Source organism: Athene cunicularia (assembly GCF_003259725.1).
Source record: "Athene cunicularia isolate RWA chromosome 3 unlocalized genomic scaffold, athCun1 chr3_part1, whole genome shotgun sequence".
In the NCBI taxonomy this organism is placed as follows: Eukaryota; Metazoa; Chordata; class Aves; order Strigiformes; family Strigidae; genus Athene; species Athene cunicularia.
The window spans coordinates 102,771,053-102,791,378 of NW_020799097.1; the positions used below are offsets into that span (position 1 = coordinate 102,771,053).

General features: G+C 33.5%; 1 protein-coding gene across 1 annotated transcript in view; it reads right to left on the reverse strand.

Moving 5' to 3' along the window:
• GPATCH2 (G-patch domain containing 2) overlaps positions 1-20,326 on the reverse strand; it is a 120,965-nt gene that overhangs the window by 22,264 nt on the left and 78,375 nt on the right. Inside the window, exons 5-7 of the mRNA XM_026845830.1 lie at positions 18,155-18,219; positions 15,404-15,443; positions 12,020-12,090 (exon numbers count right to left, since the gene is read on the reverse strand). Coding sequence (XP_026701631.1) covers positions 12,020-12,090; positions 15,404-15,443; positions 18,155-18,219 — 176 coding nt within the window. The remainder of the gene's footprint in view (positions 1-12,019; positions 12,091-15,403; positions 15,444-18,154; positions 18,220-20,326) is intronic.

Here is a 20,326-nt window from a genome sequence, read left to right on the forward strand (position 1 = left end):
TGATATCAGGGCAGTTGCTTTTGTTGGTGCACTGTAATTGTGCCGATGGTTACAACATCACTGAAGGCAAACTTAATTTGGTCCCTTAGTATATTTAGTGTCAAACCACTTAGCAGATGACACTATGACATTGCTAAGATTACTTGAAAGTAATGGAGGTGATGGTTTTATGTTCTGTTTCTGTCAAAAATGAATAAAAGTACTGATTACTAACAAAGGCAGATATAGAAGAGTGTGGGGTTTGTTTAACGGTATTTATTACTTTTCTGTACTCTAACTTGGAAAATTCTATGCAGCATATTACTATGATGCAATAATGTTTTCAAGACGACTCATTTCTATTTCATAATTAGATGAATTGGTAATGTTCAATACTTGTCTATCCTTTATATTCCACTTAACATCTCTCTCACCTGAGGAACAAATCCTGAGCAAATAGTGACACAGAGTTCTGCCACAGTATCAGTGCATTCCTGCAGATGGCTGTAGAACTCTTCAAGTTTATCACCAATGAATGCTTCAGCTAATGGTGAGGCTTGATAAAAGTTTCTAAGTGAACTTCTTTCATAAGAGATTACAATAAGGTAAGAGTTGACTGGATGGCATTTTAGAAGGGACTTGAGAGAATTATTCTGAAGAGAAAATCTAACTGAAACTGTCAGTTCTGTCTTAAAATATAGATATGAAACAGATATGAATAAGGATATGACCGAAGAGAGAATGCAGTGAGGAACACAACTCACTTTAAGCTTGAAATAAGTGGATAATTTCTTATAAATTCAAATTGAGCAGGGAGTGTGTGAAGCAACATTCACAAAAGCAGTTAAAAATGAAAAAAAACAGACCTCACAACTGCGTAACAGAGAAGCAAGCAAAAAAAATTTTTAAAAAAAATTTGAACGTGTGGAACAGGTCAACTTTATAAAATCAAAGAATAATCTCAGCAAATTTCCCATTATTTAAATACCTTTTACACAAAAATATTACAGAAATGGTTCTTAAATCCTTACACAGAATGGACTTGTAGTACAGGTTATCTCACTTCTTACACGGTTTAAAATGTAGACACTGGTGTATCTGGTGGCTAATGGAAATGCATTCATTTGCACTGCTTAAATAAGAGAGTTTGGATGAAATTTAACTCTTACTGTACCTTTCAAGACCATCTGAGTCCATGGAACAGTTTATGATCAGTTTAGAGGCAAATACCATTAAAAAACTATTGTATATGTATCTCTAAATGTCCAATTAGCTTATTAGGTAAGACGAACACAAAATTCTACACTTCCATTTGACTGAGTCTCCAGAAGTGTGCACTTAATCAAAAGGTATCATGTCAAATACACGTACTAGGCAACTGGTGTTGTAAATTTGGGAAGACGATTCTGTATTATCTAGCTATAATGAATACTTCTAATCTTTTTTGCCTCTGTCATGTATCTCAATATAACCACAGAAAAGATGAACGATGATTTCATAATATTACACTGAAATATGCAAGGCATGTTTGTTTTTGAGGAAAAATAGATGAAAAACAATGGCTAAGGAATTTTATAAGGAAACGTTTCCTTGTTCCCTTGTAGCACACAGCTTGGCCAAAACATGGACAATGGCCTCTGGTCTCCATTTGAACACCTACAGAAGAGTAACATATGTGATAATTAACTGTCCATGAGGCACATGTGAGGATGTCACCTTGTCCATTCTGAAGAGGGTACTGACATTCTTTCACTCTCTGAAGTATGCACAGTGCACATGCACTCCCAGTACATGCACAAGACATTACTTTGAGGTCAGCATTTCTGGGGAGCAGATGAAGACAGACAAGAATGAACAAAACAGTTGTTTTAACAATGAAGATCAGGACTCTACATCTTAGCATGGTATAGGACAATCATGAAAAACGACTCAGCAATGTTTTGTTAAGAACATTTGAGATGCATCTCAGTACACATTTACCCAACTTTAGGTCAAATTAGTGTCTGAAATTTATTTTGTTATTTGTTACAGAAGCTCATCACATGCACCAATCTGGGCAGTCAGTATATTAAATGTCAGACCACAGTCTACAACAAAGCTGCTGTAACAGCTGCGTTCTTGGTGAACAGTTCCTCACCTGGAAAAAATACACATTTTGTCAATGGGTCACTGAGATCATATGCTCAGGTTGTACATTCGGTCTATCTCTATTTCCATCAAGCCCTCTCAGAGAATGAGAAGAGCTTCACAGCTTTTATGGAAACTGTGAAAGCAGCATTGTTGATACGTGATATTGGAAGACAGGTTCCTGGCAATCAGAAACTAAAGAATGACATCATCTATATAACAGATTGTTTCATCTGCATTCACAAGTGTGAAAAACTATTACATTAACCAAAAGAGCTATGCACTTTATTTTCCTTTTATTAAATCTTAAACAGATGTGATAAAACCATGCAACTCTAACTCCTTCCACACTATGACAATCTGTTCTCAACATAACTTTAAACATAAGGGTAACATACTGGTATTATTTAAAGACTAGTGCAATTCTATTATGCGAAGAATACAATCTTCCCCTGGCCCAATCAAATTACCTCATCACCTAATACTATATCCTAATATGTTCCTTTCTGTTATTTTTTCAGCACTTTTAAGTGTCATTCAGACACGGTAGCCATCCAAAATTTACCTGAACTCTACAAATCTACACATTCAACTCCACATTGGCATAATTTTAGCAAACACAACGGAAAATAAAAACTTACATCGCTACATATGTTTTGACACCCAATCCAAGTCAGTTATGCAATTTATTTGTGATTTGAGTCTAAAAAAAATTTCTGTAGTAGAGGCCTACTGCCCTCAGAAAGGATAATGCATTGTTTTTTCTTGCTTCTAATTAGTAATTTAAGCATATGTTCAGCATTTAACTCTAAATGTTTGCCTTTTCCCCAAGCTCTAAGACAGCTGTCCAAAATGTGAATGCCAGAAAACATTTAAATATCAACATCTGTTGAATTATGTTAATTTAGTGTAATATAATTGGGCATGAGTTGGAATTGATCAAAAGTATATGAATTACACAAAGGCAAATCCAAACCAATATCTTGGTGTACAAACAAGTCACCAAGGAACAGTGAGGGAATAAAACCAAAAATCCACTTCTGTTAAAAATTAAATAGCTAAAACTTACAGTTTTCTTCATCAAATGACATGATTTCACATTTTCAAGACAGGAAATGAATTTTTAGACTTATTCAGAATACAAATTTTGTATTCAGAACATTTCTAAGTATTTTTGACAGTAAGTTCCATTACTGTTTTGTGTCAGGTAACACCTGATAAAAATAATGCTCATATTCACGAAATGCTGAAAGAGTTAGAAAACAGGTTGCAGTAATAGAATACCATCCTGTTACAAGACAATATTGTTTCACAAATTCTAAAGCAAATATTCACAGTTTTTTCTTCATCTTGCAACAACACTGTTCATATCCGAGAGATAAGGGCCCTGATCCTGCTCTGAAGTGATACGGAAAGTATCTTTACAACTTGAGCAGTAACCATGGGCTTGAACAGATACTTCCATGGAAGGACTTGATAGCTTACTCAGCTACATTATTTCTTCCAGATATTTCTGAATACATATTTGTTTATTAAGTATAACATTCACTAAATAAACTCAATGCAAGACAAATGTATTTTGTTGAAAAGACATTAAAAACCACATCTTAAAGTTCTGGATTACACTCATATATAGAGTTAGGTTAAATTACTGCAGACATTAGTGTCATACTCAAAATCCTTTACTTTTAAAACCGGTATGGAACAAGAAGTAACACTAAAAATCTAAATATCTAATACAGTAGATCAAAAATGGAAGAAAGAAAATGTCTTATCAGGTTGGAAGCACTCAACCTGTATGCCAATTTCTTTCTCCACCTCAGTGCTGGGAAGATGAGCAAGCATGGCTAGCTGGAATGACTGTGGTTCACTCTAAGAGACCAGTAATTCAATTAATGTAGGTAAATAGCCAGTGCAAAGTAATGATTTTAAATCAGTCATTCAGACCTAGATCTGAACCAGCGATCCAGAAGCTTTTTGTCATGTTACAACCACTGCGGTCTGTCCTTGACCTACTGCCTGCCAATCAGTTTTTAAGAACATAACTCTGCAGCTGGACCCCAACATCATTCTCCTCCTTAATCTTTTTCACTTCCCTATTTTAATACTATGCTTGAGAAACAACTCTTCAAACAATCTTATTGTCTGGTCAAGATAGTACAGTTACAATTCAGGCAATAATCTGATAAACAAAGATAGAACTGTATGTAATTTGGGGTGTGGGGGGAAAAAAATAAATCCCCAAAGCTGAGACTAAACATTAAGCAAACTATGCTTCCTAACACTCTGCACCCATTCCCCTTAGTAACTGTCATGCAACCCCACTGAGTACAAGGGGTCTGTGTGTAGATGAGTGAAAAAAAATTTGACTTTCTAATAACAAATGAGAGCAGGTAAGAGAAAGTTAGAGAAAAATTTACTTTTTTTCCCTACTGACTTTGTCCCTTTTTAGTTTCAAAATTGTTTGTAAAAACTTTACTTCTGTCCTTCTGCTCTATATTATTAATTAGCAATATCAACACTTTGAAACATGCACATGAAGTAACAAGAGAATGGCAAAACTATTTCCAAAATCCAAAAATTAGCAAGCTGAACAGCGTCCTTTGCTTCCTTTTTTAGCCAGGACAGTTACTGTTAGTTTTCCAGATAGGCTGAAATGTATTGTTACAATAAATGATCACAATTTCACAACATCAAGAGAGAAAATAAACATGAAAATTTTATGTAACTTGGAACAAACTACTGAAATGTCCTTCTAAACTCTTTCTCTCCTTACACAAAACCACAGTCTGAATAGAAGTCTGCATGCCTATGCCTCAGAATTTTACTGAATGTACAGTAGTAGATGAAAGATTCAGGGATTTCTTCAAGATTAGTTGGAACTCAATGTAAAAACTGCACTAACAGTTTAATTTACAATAAAACCAGAAAGAGGCAAACCCCCCCCTCCTTGAGGCATGGCTATTCATCCTTATGTTTGTAGTATGCAGCTTTGAAGTGCCTGTGTGGTGAACCAGATAGGCCCATCTGCACCACATTCCTTGTGGTGCAGGAGATGTTGGGACAAATAAGTGGTGAAAAACCACTGCAAAACAACCTTTTTTGATTGCAATGCTGCTTAACGATACGTTAAATAGTTTGTGGGACTACAGTGCAAGTTATTGCACATAGTTCCTGCTCAGACCTTAAACAGCAGGAAGGGTATTCAAACCTCTGAAGCCCAAATGAACTTTAGCCTTATGCTATTAACATTTTAACAGGTAAACTGAGACAACCAAAGCCTGAGCTCTGGAGCTAAAAAGGAGAGTCTAATGCAGTTGAATGTGGGAAACAAGCATATCATGTGCTAAAATTCAGGTACCTGAAAATAAGAAATTTGCTATCAATTCATTCAAGGGAAATTTCAATCCAGATGGTACTTTAGGAGGATCCAGAAGTACATAATTTCTGTAGGTTATCTGAATTTTAATTATATGTATTTTTTAAAATCAGGACTAATTGACTTCCTGTCAGTTAACATACTCACATGTACCTGGAATTCAATTTTAAATGACAAATTTTCAGTATCATTTAGCATCATATTTATATACAATATTATAAAGTGTATTAGATTTTAGTGCAATAACAATGAAATTTGGCTTGTGGTTTTGTACTTAATTAGTTTTGCACTAAAGATGCTATGAAACTGCTCAGATCATAAGGGAAAATGTACTTTCAAAGTAGAACATGGGCTCTTCAGAATTTCTGCTATATTTGCAAATGTTCTCATTATTAAAGCATTAAAATATGACACTTTTAAGACACTTAGTGAGTAATATTCATTTAATCAATGGATACTTTAAATCTACCCATGAACCAATAGTGAGGCTTGAATATTTCCATAAAATTAAAGTATCAAATACTGGCTACATTTTGAAATAACTATCAAACCATTGTTGCCCCATTCCCCTCTCCCAGATGAAAACCTTTTGGGGACCTTAAAAATGAGGCAGTACAGAAAACAGAATCAGAAATTGCCCTCTTCCAAAATGGCACCATCTTTTATTTTTCCCAGAGAATGAAAATACTAAACTGATAAAATAATGTTGTCCCTGAGCATGACAGCAAGGGAGGAAAGCAATGTGTCCTCAAACATTCACATAATTTAATCTGGAACTGCAAATATTATTAAGCACCAATCATAACAGTACAGTTACTGCTTCATGGCACTCCAAAGAGGAGATAAAACTGCTTAGTTGTTAATTTCTAATGATGTAAACACATTTGGATTTTAATGTTATACCTGAATCTCCCACATTATTAGCTCTGGGGTTAAAAGATATTAAATTGAATAATTTTACACTTGAATTAAGAGGTGTCTATAAATATTACTTTCTTTTTAAAGTATTTTTGTTGCGAATATGTGTTCATGTGATGGTAGAAGTGAATCACCTAGTAAAACTGCTATGCATTCCTTAGCTTTACTGCGGTGTAAGTATGTGCACATTTTCACGTATAATTTTCAGAAACTGGTTGAATTTACCTCCTCTGGTATTGTAATTTCATTCCGCAAAAGCCACATTAAACAATTACAGTTCTTGTAATTAACCAGTAGCCTAATGTACAGTTTTCTTATCCCAATCCATTAACAGCTGCTCAAAAAATGTAGTAATTAATGGTTTCATTTATTTTTGGCAAACCTGCAACTCGACAAATAGTTTTGTATCTGCTGCAAATTAGGACTCCTTCCCAAACAACAGATGACACGGTGGGAAAGAGGGAGCAGGCAGAATCCTTGCACATTTTTGTCTCTTCAGAAGATCAAATAAAGAGCAGCTGCAGTGCTATTTGTCACATCTGTGTAAAAAAAGTACTGTGATACATATCATCACATGAAAATGAACAAGTGTTGTACAAATAAGGCTTTCCCTTCCAAACTGGGAAAGATCTAAAGTTGTATTTCTAACCAAAGCAGCACTACACTTTTGAAAAGCCCTCATCAAGTTTGGTGTTATTTTTTTTTCTTAGGAGCCTCTTTAAATACTAATTCATAGAGAATACTGTTAGTTATAAAAAGTGAAAATACTTGAGTCATCCTCTTGTACCAAACACAAGGCACATATTTAAACAGGATTGAGAACAACTAGAGAAAGGAGGGAAAGACACAGTTGCAGAAAACAAGGGGGAGATTTGACTAATATTCTGGAATTTTATTGACACTTATCACCATTTAGTTGCACCTGACGTTTCTTTAACGTAACTGTTCCTGTACTACTCCCAGAGTCTGCTTTCCAGAATGTCTCCTCCACATGTGCAAAGACCTGCATTTCAGTTTGTTGCTGTTCACCATGTCAGGAGAAGTCTGCCAGCTCAAATAGAGGTGATCATTGGATGACGGGCATACAGTCCTCCTGCCACATTACAGTAATGGCTGAGTAGGTGACTCCTGCTGATTTTTAAAGAAATATCAAAGTATTACCTCTACTTCAAGCTATGGTCTACTTTGCAGCCACAAGAAGTGGCTAACTAGTTCGTACTAGAGCTGTTTTCTGGTTATTTCTGGTTATTCTGTCAAAAAGAAGATAAGAATACTTTATAACTTCATAGGGGTATTGTGAGGATAAGGACATTTAATATTAAGAGACTGGCACACAGTTGTATGATGGAGGTCCCCCATATATTTATCAATATAATCACATGTTCAAAATCATGTTATAACAGCTCAGCAAAATGCAATTCAATGCTATCTCCCCTGCTGACCAAATGAAGCTCAACCCTGGGGAATCTTCTTTAGGTAGAACTCATTTTTATAAAATTTTACAAAGGTGACTTAAGAAAATGTGTTTTACCTCATGACAGGAGCAGACAAACAATGAGCACATGATCAGCTATGGCAGTTCAGATGCCAAGCACCAACTTGTTAACTTGCCATAACTCAATCATGTTCAATTGTTTGCCCACAGCCTCAGGCTACAGACAGACATTTGGTCTGCTAACAACTGCGCCAGATGAAGACATTACTATCCCAAGCTATTTGTTATCACACATCTGCTGGAGATTATCATCTCCACAGCTCTGCCGGAGGAAGAAATCATGTGAGCACTCCCTAATATGGTTTGTACAAACCCAGCCAATTTAATTTAAATAGGTGAGTTGAACTAACCAGTATGGTTTTGCCCAAAGCATATTAAAAAAATGAAGACAAAAAAACCTTCTTTACTGGCAAAAAAGTAGAGGATGAAAACAAGCAACTGGAAGAATAAACACCTTTAAGCAATGTAGCTGGATTGGGAAGGGGACTGTTCCTGTCCTAATGCAGAGAGATAATGTAAACAGAGAACTGTTTCAAAGGCTACACAGGAAAAATAAATGCAGCTTCTAAACCAGTATTATTTAGTAGTTTTTATATAATTTAAATAATTAATGGGAAAACTACGTATCTGTAGATTAAAGCTTATCTGTAAAGGTAGCATAAATATATATATATATATATTTTTTTTTTTAAATGTGTCGAATACAGAAGATCACGTGTTGAACTGTATCAGCATAGTAGAATCTAACCAGGTTCTAAGTTTTGTGGTGTAGGACTGTCCCCCTCCTTAACATCTGGTTCATCAGTAGCTATATCAACAGTTCTCAATGTAATTATCTTGCCACTAGTAAAAGTTCATGTCAGTTTATATAGGAATGGCTCATTATTATTAATTTTGACAGAACAAACCTAAAACAAGCAACCCAGTACAGTAAAGCTCACCCAGAAAATATCAGTATTATTTCACCACAAAGAGAAAGCTGCAGATCACCACTGTGCTTAGAGCTCCACACCTTTCTGATGTACTTACAGAGTAAATTATTCCACAAGTCACTGATCTAATGTAATATGGGTATTTACATATTGTCTACATGCTCAGACAAGAACTGTGTTCAGTCATCCAAAAGGGGTAAGAAAAGTCAAGACAAGCATAGAAAAATGTGTGTGCATATACATATCCATATACATACAAAACCCAGAAAAAAGGTCTTCCACAACAGCAAACAAAAAGGTAGTCCCACAACAAGAAATACAGTTCTGTGAAAACTATACAGAGAAAGACCCAGAGAAATTCAGTCTTGCAATAAAAGCAGATTAAACTATATTCTGAATAAGTACAATAATTTTATAGAATGTTCAATACTTACCCACTGCTCCTGTTCTATCACTGCATTTAGCAACAAACAGTAAGACAAAATAAGGTCATGGCCATAACTTTTTGTATGCCTCTTGTTGAGGGGGTTACTCAACTGAATTACCCTGGTGTGTCAACTGTAATAGTTTAGCACATGCAAGAATTAATTTAGAGTCAATTTTAGACAGCTTCAAACTTTCAGGTGTGAGTCAAGACTTGTATTCAACAGAAGATGTAACTGCACATGCATGTAGTACACTGCAATAATTAAAGATTTACGACAATGTTACTTAATTCTGTAACAACCTTGTGATATTTGACTGGTATCACTGTAGTTCAGTGGCTTTTAAAGTATTTGGGCACATGCAAAAATCTACATGACAGATTTCCATATGATGATTTCATACATAGTAACGAAGACGCACATTTGCAACTAAGGTGACATTCACCATTTCATTAACTCTGAACACTATTTGCTACTAAACCAGTAGTTTCTATAGGTACCTTGTTAACCATGAACATTTTACTTCTCTGTATTATCAAAACTAAGATTAACCCCTTTGGTAGAAGTGATAATTTAAAATTAAGTCATAACAAAATCAGCCTTAAATATTAACCATACATAAATCTGACATATGTTCACTACACACCATGAATTTCATTTGTAAGGAACAGAATACAGAGGAATTGTCTTGAACTGAATGAGGATAGGTACTATGAACATATGAGGAGATGCACTATGAGGAGATGCACTATGTATTCATTTTGTGGTGTTCCTATATATCTGAAATTCAATCTCTATTTTGGTTGTAAAAGCTTTTGGTAAAAAGCAAAATTTTAGGTTAACACTTAAACTACAGGAAGAAAGTAGTCACCTGACATGCTATTGGCCTGGGAGAAAAACATTTGCACATTGTGAAAATTAAATTTTTATTTTCAGCAGCTAAATTGTAGCAAGAATGTTAAAATTTGTTCAATATGCGTCTTGTAAGATGTATATGACTTGATATTCTAAAATTTCATTTTCATGGAAATTTGATAATTTCTCTTCAAGTTACTTTAAAGAATTACTAGTAAAGTTTCTGTCGTAGGCAGAGAAAACGGTGGTTTTCTGAAGAAGCACAAATGACTGTTTTGAAATAACCTGGCTCCATACAGAGGAAAAAGCCTTTGAAAACAGAGATGATGGTACCAGGAGATGTTAGCAGGTGACTTTGCTGTTTTTAAGAGTATTACAGTATGATAATATACTGTGGCATTATGTATGTCATAATAATTGTTCGTGTAAGTGTTACTTTGATATTACAGATATTTTATAGAAAATGCCAGTCTTCAGTCTTGGACTTGCCACCTATTGCTTCTACACAACCCTACCAGATGTTTACTGGGATAATAGTCTACTGCTGATTGGACATGAAGAACAGCTGAAGATCACTTCAGCTATTTAACACCATTTTAAAACTCTCTAACTGCTTGTGTAGGTAACAATCACTTCACAAGAGCTTCACTGGTCAAAATAACGACACATAAGTTATATGATTGATTCCTCAAACACCATTTTAAATTGCTGCAGCATAAAAAAAGATTCTAAAATGACTTAAAATATAATCTATTTCTTACTGCTCATTTTATATCCACTTTATACCTCAGTTTCACGGAAGCAGCCCAATAGTGTGTTTATGATGAAAATTCATTATCTAAAGTGAACTCATTCTAAAATTCTAAGCAAAAATATGATTTAACAAGTGCACTTGCCAGAAAACATATGCAGAATTTTTTTCTGATTTTTTGTAATTAATATAAAAGATTTAATGGACGAAGCTTTCTGAAGATGTACGATCAAAACTTGCATAACCAATTTTTTAAAGCGTGTAACCAGAACTTGTATACAATTACATAATTTGTATTTAATATGTATGTTTTTGAAAGAAGTACTAGTCTCCCTTCTAGATATTCATCAAACTAAGTATTTAACAGTATTAAAAACTTATTTCAGGATGACCACACATACTAGAAGTGTCTGAAAGACAACCATCTCATTCAAAACCATAGTATTACATGATGATATAGATCTACTATATATTATATAGCACATTGCCATCTGTACAGAACAATATAAAAACTGTGTAAGGTGTTGTGCATATCAAGGGAAATATTTCTGTAGTTTCTCACTTAAAAAAAAAGACTAGAATTAAAATAAATTTTTGGCAGAAGAGATTCAGCAGGTAACATGTACATAAACAGCCCGCTAGGAACAGACTCCTAGACCAGTGCCCGTCAATTCAGTGTTGCGTTTTTTGTCTTTTGAGTGGGAGGAAAAAAGCTAGAGGATGGAACTAGATTAGTTTTTAATAAGTCGTCACAATGACATTTTTATTATCAAAATATGATATAAAACCAATTTAAGTGTTACAGTATTTGAGCTATCTTCTTGATTTGAAAAGTATGTATGCATAATGGTAATTTTCTACATTTTCAGCACTTAAATGACAGAAACAGAAACTTTACTTTGGCATCCATTTAATTCTGATATCTACTGAAGAGATTAAGTTTTGTAAGTGTAGTTGGATATAAGTTACCAATAAAGTCTAATACCCATTTCAGGCAAAAATTATGCCATATAAAAAAAATTCTTGAAAGTAAATCACAAAAAAAACAGAAGACTTCTGAAAATACCCCAAAAGAATGGTGTAATTTCTTATATAAAAATTTGAGTTAAGAAATCAAAAAATTCATAAACAGTATTAACAACTGCAGCACTAACTTACCTGCTAGCTGTTTTTACGGAGCTGTTCTTCTTGTGTCCTCTCTCTGATCTGTTGTCTCGCAACAGTTGAAGCTGTTAAAAAAAAAAAGTTCAGAATACTCTCACAAGCAATGACTTTATTTGCTTTTCAGAAATGTTATCCTGACAATGCCATTCTTTCCTGTCTTGAGTAATCTTTCAATACTTTTTACACAAGACTCTAAGAGATGAACATCTAATAGAATCTTACAATAACTGCTACTATTTCAAGTTATATCCAACAATTAAAAATTCCTAAATAATTGAAAATGTAAAAACTAAAACATTCTCAAAGCATATTAGAAAGCAAAACAGTTCATAATTTCACAATTAATTTCACTGTAAAATTGTACAATTTTCACAATTTCAATTTAAATTTTAAAATTTGTATAACAGAAACTGTTGGAGAATACTTAAATTATGAAAAATTATTCAGGTTGGCACTTGTATCTAAGCTGTTATGAAACAGTTATAAACTCCTCTGAGCCCCAGGAGCTATTGTAATTTGAAAGTTGCAGAAACAACAAAAACATGGTATTAAAGCTTCCCATAATGGTGGGCAAGTAGGAATAATGAAGGAGTCATTTAACTGAAATGGTGACTCAGCTTCTTGAACAAGTTCCAATTCACTCTTTTTATTTTTAGACAAATAAAGGAAGACTTTTCATTCAGACTGTCTCCAATACTCAGAAGTCTATTACCAGCATTATGATATTTATCAGGATGAGTAAAGTGGCAGTAACAGTTAAAAATGACTGTCAAAAAGTTACATCAAAGAAATTAAAACTAGACAGTACAAAAAAAAAAGTTTCTTGAAACTTCTCATATATTGAAGAGAATACAGAATGAAAGAATGTTTAGAAACAGACTACAGGTAAACGGATCTAACATTCACAGCAAACACATTTAAAAGTCCACTGGAAATTAGAAAACTATGTAATTTAGGACTTGGCCAACCACACCTTAATGTTGTACATGAGCATGGACTCCAATAAATTACACCTATCTATAAAATTAAACTTGATTATGTTTTCCCCAACTCTCTATAGCTTGCTTCTTGTATAAGGCGTGCTCCTATCATTTCAAATATCTAGTTCTCAGATGCAGCAAAACAGTGCAGCCTGTTTTTATAAGACGATCTGAATGATACATAAAGGTAAGACACCTTATTCTAATATATTTTGGCAAAATATTTTTAAAATTTTCTTAATGTCAATGAATTAGACCATTGACAATTCGTATTTAAATGTAGTCACAATTTTTACAAGTATGACATTCATACAATCATTTCATGATCAATTTCAGGAGAACAGTCTTACTGTTATCAATATTCTTTGACTGATACGTGTAGTTATAGCATGTATAAATCCAGATCACCTGCCAGACTTTAAATTTATCTAGTTAATTACTTGTGTTTTAACATAACTTGCACTCCAGAAATTAATTAAAAGAGAAAGTAGTAAACCTATGCAACCAATAGTTGCACACTATGGATCTTCACAAATTCAGAGAGAATTTTATAGGCTGTCAAAATTGTCATAATTACATTGCACCATCATTCTTATTTCTTTTACATGTCTAAAAAAACCCTCCCATTATCTACCAGTACCATATTATTTGATGACATTAGGTTTACTTCAAATTCATTTATAGTCTGCAAGTTACAAATACAGTGAACTTCAGATAAGCTCTGAAAACACAGCTCTTAGGAAATATGAAATAAATGCATAAAATTTAAAATTAATTCAAATCTACTATTATCTGAGAAAATGAATTAATTTGTCATTATATAACAGCTAAAGTAGACATTTCTCACACTCTATGCTGAATGGATATTGCCACTACGTACGATGTAAGTTAATGTATTTCTCAGCATGGAAACTTCCATATTGTTTTAACCTTAGAATCTTTTAAAGAAGTAAACAGTACATCTTCAGTTAACTACTCTGTTATGTGAGACAACCAATATATTTAAAAAAAAGCAATTAAAAAACCCCCAAATCACTCAAACTCATTCTAACCTAGCAAATTCGACTACTTATAGCATCAAAATTTCAGGAATAGGATAAAGATTAGCCCAAGACAACTTTTTATCATGATGAATTAAGACAAAGTATGCTCAATATTTAAAATGCTCTTTTGATGTGTTTCTTCTACTAGGAAATGTGTTTCAAGATAATAAGAGTTAAATACGAATCATATAAAGCCATCTATTTAGATGTTAGATGTCAGCTTACTGTAACATGATAGAAGTTCACAATATACAGCTAAAACTGTACTATGTTTTATATATATATTGGCAGTTTTGGGCAAGTAATATAACTGAGAGATTCGGCTTTCTCTGGAGTTCAAAAGAAGAGGGAGGGGACAGGAAATCAGTATACACTGATTTAAACTACAACTTACTGGAGCTACAAGTGTTCGTGATGGACCATCCTAAGATGAACCCGTCAAAGATTCTATAGATCTCATTTCACTCTGAAGTTTCAAATCTAATTAAATTTGTAAATGTACGAGCAAGCTCACACAGATTTAATGAAATCAACTGTTATATCAATTTTTACCAACTTAAAAAATGTACTATGTAACTTTAGTCTTAAATTTCAATGCACTGATGATGGTAGTTTACTTAAAAGTTGAAGAGAATTTATAAAATAAAACCAGACTTATGTTCACATTTTATAGTTCTTGGACAGTATGTTCTGTTTAAACCTTACTACCATCCATAAAGGAAGATATTTTTCCATGTCTGAAGACAAGCTAAAGAGCTATGTTGCTTAACAAATATTAAATGTGTCTTCACATTTCCTCAACCACATCTCTAGGCTTGGACCTCCTAGGGACTACATTGTAAGGGCTCAGATGACAAACTAGTGAGATATTTTCACCAATATCTGCACCATGATGAAGATTTATCCGTTCCTTTTTTACTGCTGTGGTTATTTTAACCAATGAAATGCAGAAAAAAGGAATAGAAGATCTTCCTGTAGAAGCCTGCCTGCTCGTCGCTGTTCTGTTCATATTTCTTGATTTTGCAAGTCCAATATTTTGCTTGCCAGCATTTTGAGAAACGTACCATTTGGAGATACTATGATTAACAAAAATAAATTAAAAAAATAATCAGATTTTTCATTTAACCTGTTAAAACTCAAAGACACAACTGAAAGTAAGTGACTAATTCAAGACTTTTAATTAAGGGACTTTCTGAAATGCAGTGCTTTTAATATGTTTCTTTACAAGAAAATATGAAAACATATCTGCTTTGTTTATAATTTCTTAAAATATTAGCCCACTACCCCTGGAGTAGAGGTAGTTAAATTCCTTTATACATCTCAAGTAAACTGTTCTTGATCAAAGCAGTTCTTACCTGGCTATGTTCCTTCCTAGCCCCAGGGCTAAACCAGTGGCTGTGGGAGAAAAAGAAAAGACAGGTTTAACAATATAACTAACAAAGCACATGCTGTCATATGACCAGTCTGTGCGTGCTTTTGGGTATTTTATTGTCTGCCAGGAAAATACAGCCTTTGGCTATGCTTTATTTTAATGGGATATTTTTATTGAACTCTCTAAGTCTGTAACAGTTTTGAAAGAATGCACCACAAATTTCACTTCTGAGTAGCTATTGGTTTTATAGGTAATTATATTTTGTCAAACAAGCTAAAATAATATAAAACCGATTGTATTTTAATATACTATAATGCACATGCTATAAATAAAAGTAATTCCATATTTAGTACTGAAGTGTTGTTACTTATTAATGATTATAGCTGAAAAGATTTTTAAGTACTGTGGACTACCTGGTAGCTGTTAATGTATTATTTCACAAACTGAGGTCTGAGTTTGAATCTAAAGTAGAATTCGAAGTCTATAAATTCAGTGGCTTCATATCTTCATACAATTGCAGAATTTTGACTACTGGCAGCCTTATTTCACAGAGATGGAAATTTGGACTAAGAATTCGACATGCAGTGACAAGAACTCACAACGTGACTTTCCCTCAATAGCAGTAAAACCATATTAATACTTCACATACACACTGTGATCACATATAACCGAATTAACATCTGAATGTAGCTATAGTAAGCACTATACAAACCTGGGGCAAATCTTGACACTTGCAAAACAAAAAGGAGAAGGAAAAAACAATTAAAACAAGGGGGATCTGAAATGACATATAATTACTACATATTACTCATGTAAGCAAGCAATAGGTTTTGGGTGAAAGATATAATAATTCCATTCATTATAATATTGCACAAAAATCCCATCACATTATCTTCTATTATTCTTGTAAGTTCCTCCAGAAGTATAATCAAAGATTATAAGCTTAACCTAGTCATGATTTTTCTGAAGTAGTTAAATTCAATGCAATTTACTCATTTTTTCCCCACAGCAGCCACATGACACTAAAATTTTTAATTTAATTAATAGACTGAGAAGAAGCAGATTCCACTGTATGGTATAAATTACTCTTAGATTTGTGACTTTTTAAAAGAAAAAAAAGTTTTGTGGGTTTTTGTCACTCACTTTTTGTGAGTGTTGATGAACAGTCAAACCTCTCATTCTTGCATACAAGACCAGCTGTCACCAAAACCTATACACTGCTAACTCCTTTTTCTACTTTTAAGGTCGTGAAAGAAAAGAAGTTGGAAATGAAAAAAAAGAATGAAAGCAATAAAGTTAAAAGTATCCTCTGAGATAAGGTAGACATTGATATATTTTGGACATGAAACATTCATCAACTGTATCAAATAGTTCAAAATCTGAGGAAAACAATGTTTCATGCACACACAACTTTGAGGTTTGCAGTGGATGAAAAGAAAAAACATCAGATTTGCAAGGGACCCAACAAATAAGGTCACAAACATCCAGAAGTTGATGCAAATGGGAAACATAGATGAGTGGCTTGTCTCTGACCAGTGTCAACAGCAAACACTCAAGGAGGAGCAGCAAACTGGGGTATTCTCCTCCACATAAACTGCTAATTTGTGTCAAATCAGTGGATTACAAACTAGTTTATTAGTAAAATTTATTTCTATTGAAAAAATATATCAAAGTAATTTGAATACATCTCACAATTAAACATTAAAAACCCTTCACAAAGAGTAAGACCTCTTGTAATGATACAGTGATATTCACATCACACTGATTTTTATGATTTTGTCCATTTAATTAATCAGTGTTATTTGTTTGCTTGTTTATTTTAACAAAATAAACAAAAGTCATACGTATAAAATATCGGCTGAATTACTTTAGAGTAGAAATATCTTATGAAATTACAGCGTCTTTGTTTAACACACACATTTGCAAGTTATGGGGTCCAGCAAAAGTGGATTAGTAGCATAAAACAGTTGGTACTGCTGATCAGATGTTTGTAGTATATGTCTTTGGAAACTTTTGTTTTAAACTGTGGATGCTATACCTAGTAGCAGTTAGAACATATAAAAGTATCTCCAAATATATTATTTCCTAATCATGTGTGTCTGTCTTTTAGATTTCTGATTTGGAAAATACAGGAAAATTTAATCTTCTTACTGGAATTCAAAAGAGATAACCAAAAAATAATGCTGCTAAATGTCGTCAGCTGAACAGAGTAAGTGTTTACAGTAATGACACACTAGAGTAACTAGATGAACTGAATGACATTCCCTACTTACATGTCTCTGAACAATTAATTCAATGTATTTTTGTGGAATATATGATAACTTTCTTCTTCACATGACACATCAAGTATAAGATTCAAAGATGTGTTCCCTATTTATTTTCATATATTCAAGCTTGGCATTTCTGAATTTCCATTTGGAAAAAAATAAAGCAGGTCTTTTTAAATAACCCATATTTGGTATCTAGTCTTAAAAGTGTTGTGTTTTAGGAAAACATATATTTAGCAAGTTAATAAAAAGACATTACGAAGCACTGAACTTCATTCTTTCCTTAAGAAACTTTAAATGAATTACAAAGGATTATAAATACTATTATTAAATAAAGACCATTGTGTAATAGAGCTGAGACTCTCTTATCACATGTTTGTACAGTTGTAAAATGTGGCTTTGGGATAGAGGTACTACTGTAAAGCAAACAATGATAAAGAGTTATAATTCCCATCAGTGATACTTACTCATGGTGAAGAGAATCCTGGGACAAGTGAACTGTTTTCCTGCTACTGCCTGGTCCTGGAGTTATCTAATGGAAAAAAGTAGGAAAAAAGTCTTTGAATAATGGAGCAAGATACGCACGCAGCGATTGTTTATTAAAAAAAAAAATCACACACACAAGAGACAGTACACTAGATCCAGTAAATGCAATTAGCAATATCTGCAATTTCTAAGTAAAGTCTGAGTGCAGAAAGTGCTATACAAGATTTATACCAAAATCCTTTATGTGTAATTTTGATTGGATGTCAGTATCACACATTTCGAGATGTCAGGGGCCTATGTTACTTTTGAACACTGAACCCACCCATGAACCACTTTATCTCCAAAAAATGAAAGTTAAATGTTTTGAAAAATAATCTTCAACATATTATCCTTTACATTTACTAAAACACACTCCCAACCTTTGTATCCTAACACAAAACTTTCAAAATTAAAGTTGTTGTGAAATAGAAAGCAAAGCTAAAATAATTTTTACCACACTGTACTGTAGTCCTTGTCTCATATTTTATATACACTGAAGCCAAAAATATACAATATGATCAATTTAATAATGATCTCAAGACTGAATGGTAGCACATGCAGACTTTTGCAGATGATGATATTCTGGTATTGCTCAAAAATAAAGCTGTTTGAATGCATTCTGATTTCTAGAATCTGCTTGATTTGTCTGCACATGTAGATAGGTATAAGATAATAAGAGACCACCTGATGAAACTCATTATTGAAGAACCAGAGCAGAAGGTAAACTATTCCTGTGGGAAAGAATGCAGGAAAAAATTTTCAGTTCCTTGTATAGTCAGTAGATGACCAGAGGTGGGAATGACGTCAGATGTTCTGCCAGTTTTGAAAGGAGACCATAAAAACTCAATGATAATGCATTTATATGGCTCAGGCTTGTCAAAAGTACATAAGCAGAAGATTCACAGATAAAAGCAGCCTACTCTTTATTATAAGAGCAATGCGCTTAACTTTTCAAGAAAAATATCCCTATTCATCTGGTGTCATGATGGAGACAAGCCAGGGCAGTTGGAACTCCAAGTCTGGAAAACTTTCAAAGAAAACTTGCAGAATAATTTGAAAGCTCCATGTGGTTGGTGTTTGACCAAATGTTTCTCTGACCTGAAGAATGATGTCACTTGGGGTTGAACTGAGAAACCCTACAGTGTTGTCACATTTCTGGCTGATGGCGATTGAAAAGAATTGGTAATACATTACCACAGAAAGATCTATGCAAACATACAAATCCCTAGAGGGGAAATCATGGCAGCGACATGGGAGAAGAGCACCTACTGCTTTACCTGCATTTTGAGTTTACTGTTTTACTAGACTTACATGGCCTTAAATAGCCACATGATAATAAAACAGTGACCAAACGTTACTTTTGCAATATCATAGTTCACCTAATAATAAGAGCAAGGAATTTAAATTAATAAAAACAGACCCAGAAACACGAACAAGTATTTAATATGTAATTTCAAAATTTTAAGATTAATAACTAAACTGTTACTTTAACACTATAGGTAAACATGTAGCTCAGCTCTTGAGAGTTACGTCCTGCATTAATCTCAAAATGAAGTTTTCATGCTATTCCAGTGGGTATCCCTGGAATACAGTAATCCATTTTCTACACTGTGGCTATAAGAAAAGCCAACTGTGCCTATGTCATGCTTTGTTAGAGGTTCATGATCACATTATCTCATGGTGGACCTGACACTTTTATTCAGTTTACAGTATGTTCTGTGTACAGGCAACTTATTTCCTTTGCCAGGGCTGCTGACAACCTTTTCCACACTATATTAATCTTGTTTACAGACTTTATCTTGGTACAAATATCAGAAAACTGAACTTTTTATCTCAGGGAGAAAATAAACAACATGTTGACAGAAGCAAAAGCTATTTTCTGGACTAAAATTGGTTGTTTACTTGCAGCCGTACTTATGGAAACAAGTTTAAGTTTCCATCTTACTCAAAATACATAATCTGAAATGTAATAATGAAATTGAAATTTCAAGAAAAATCACTTGATAAATTGCCAGTTTTAAAATAATAAATAAACCACAGAAGTATGTTTTTCCACTAATTTATATGAGAATGTGAACTTGCTTAGAATACAGTTACAACTGATCACAAAGTAC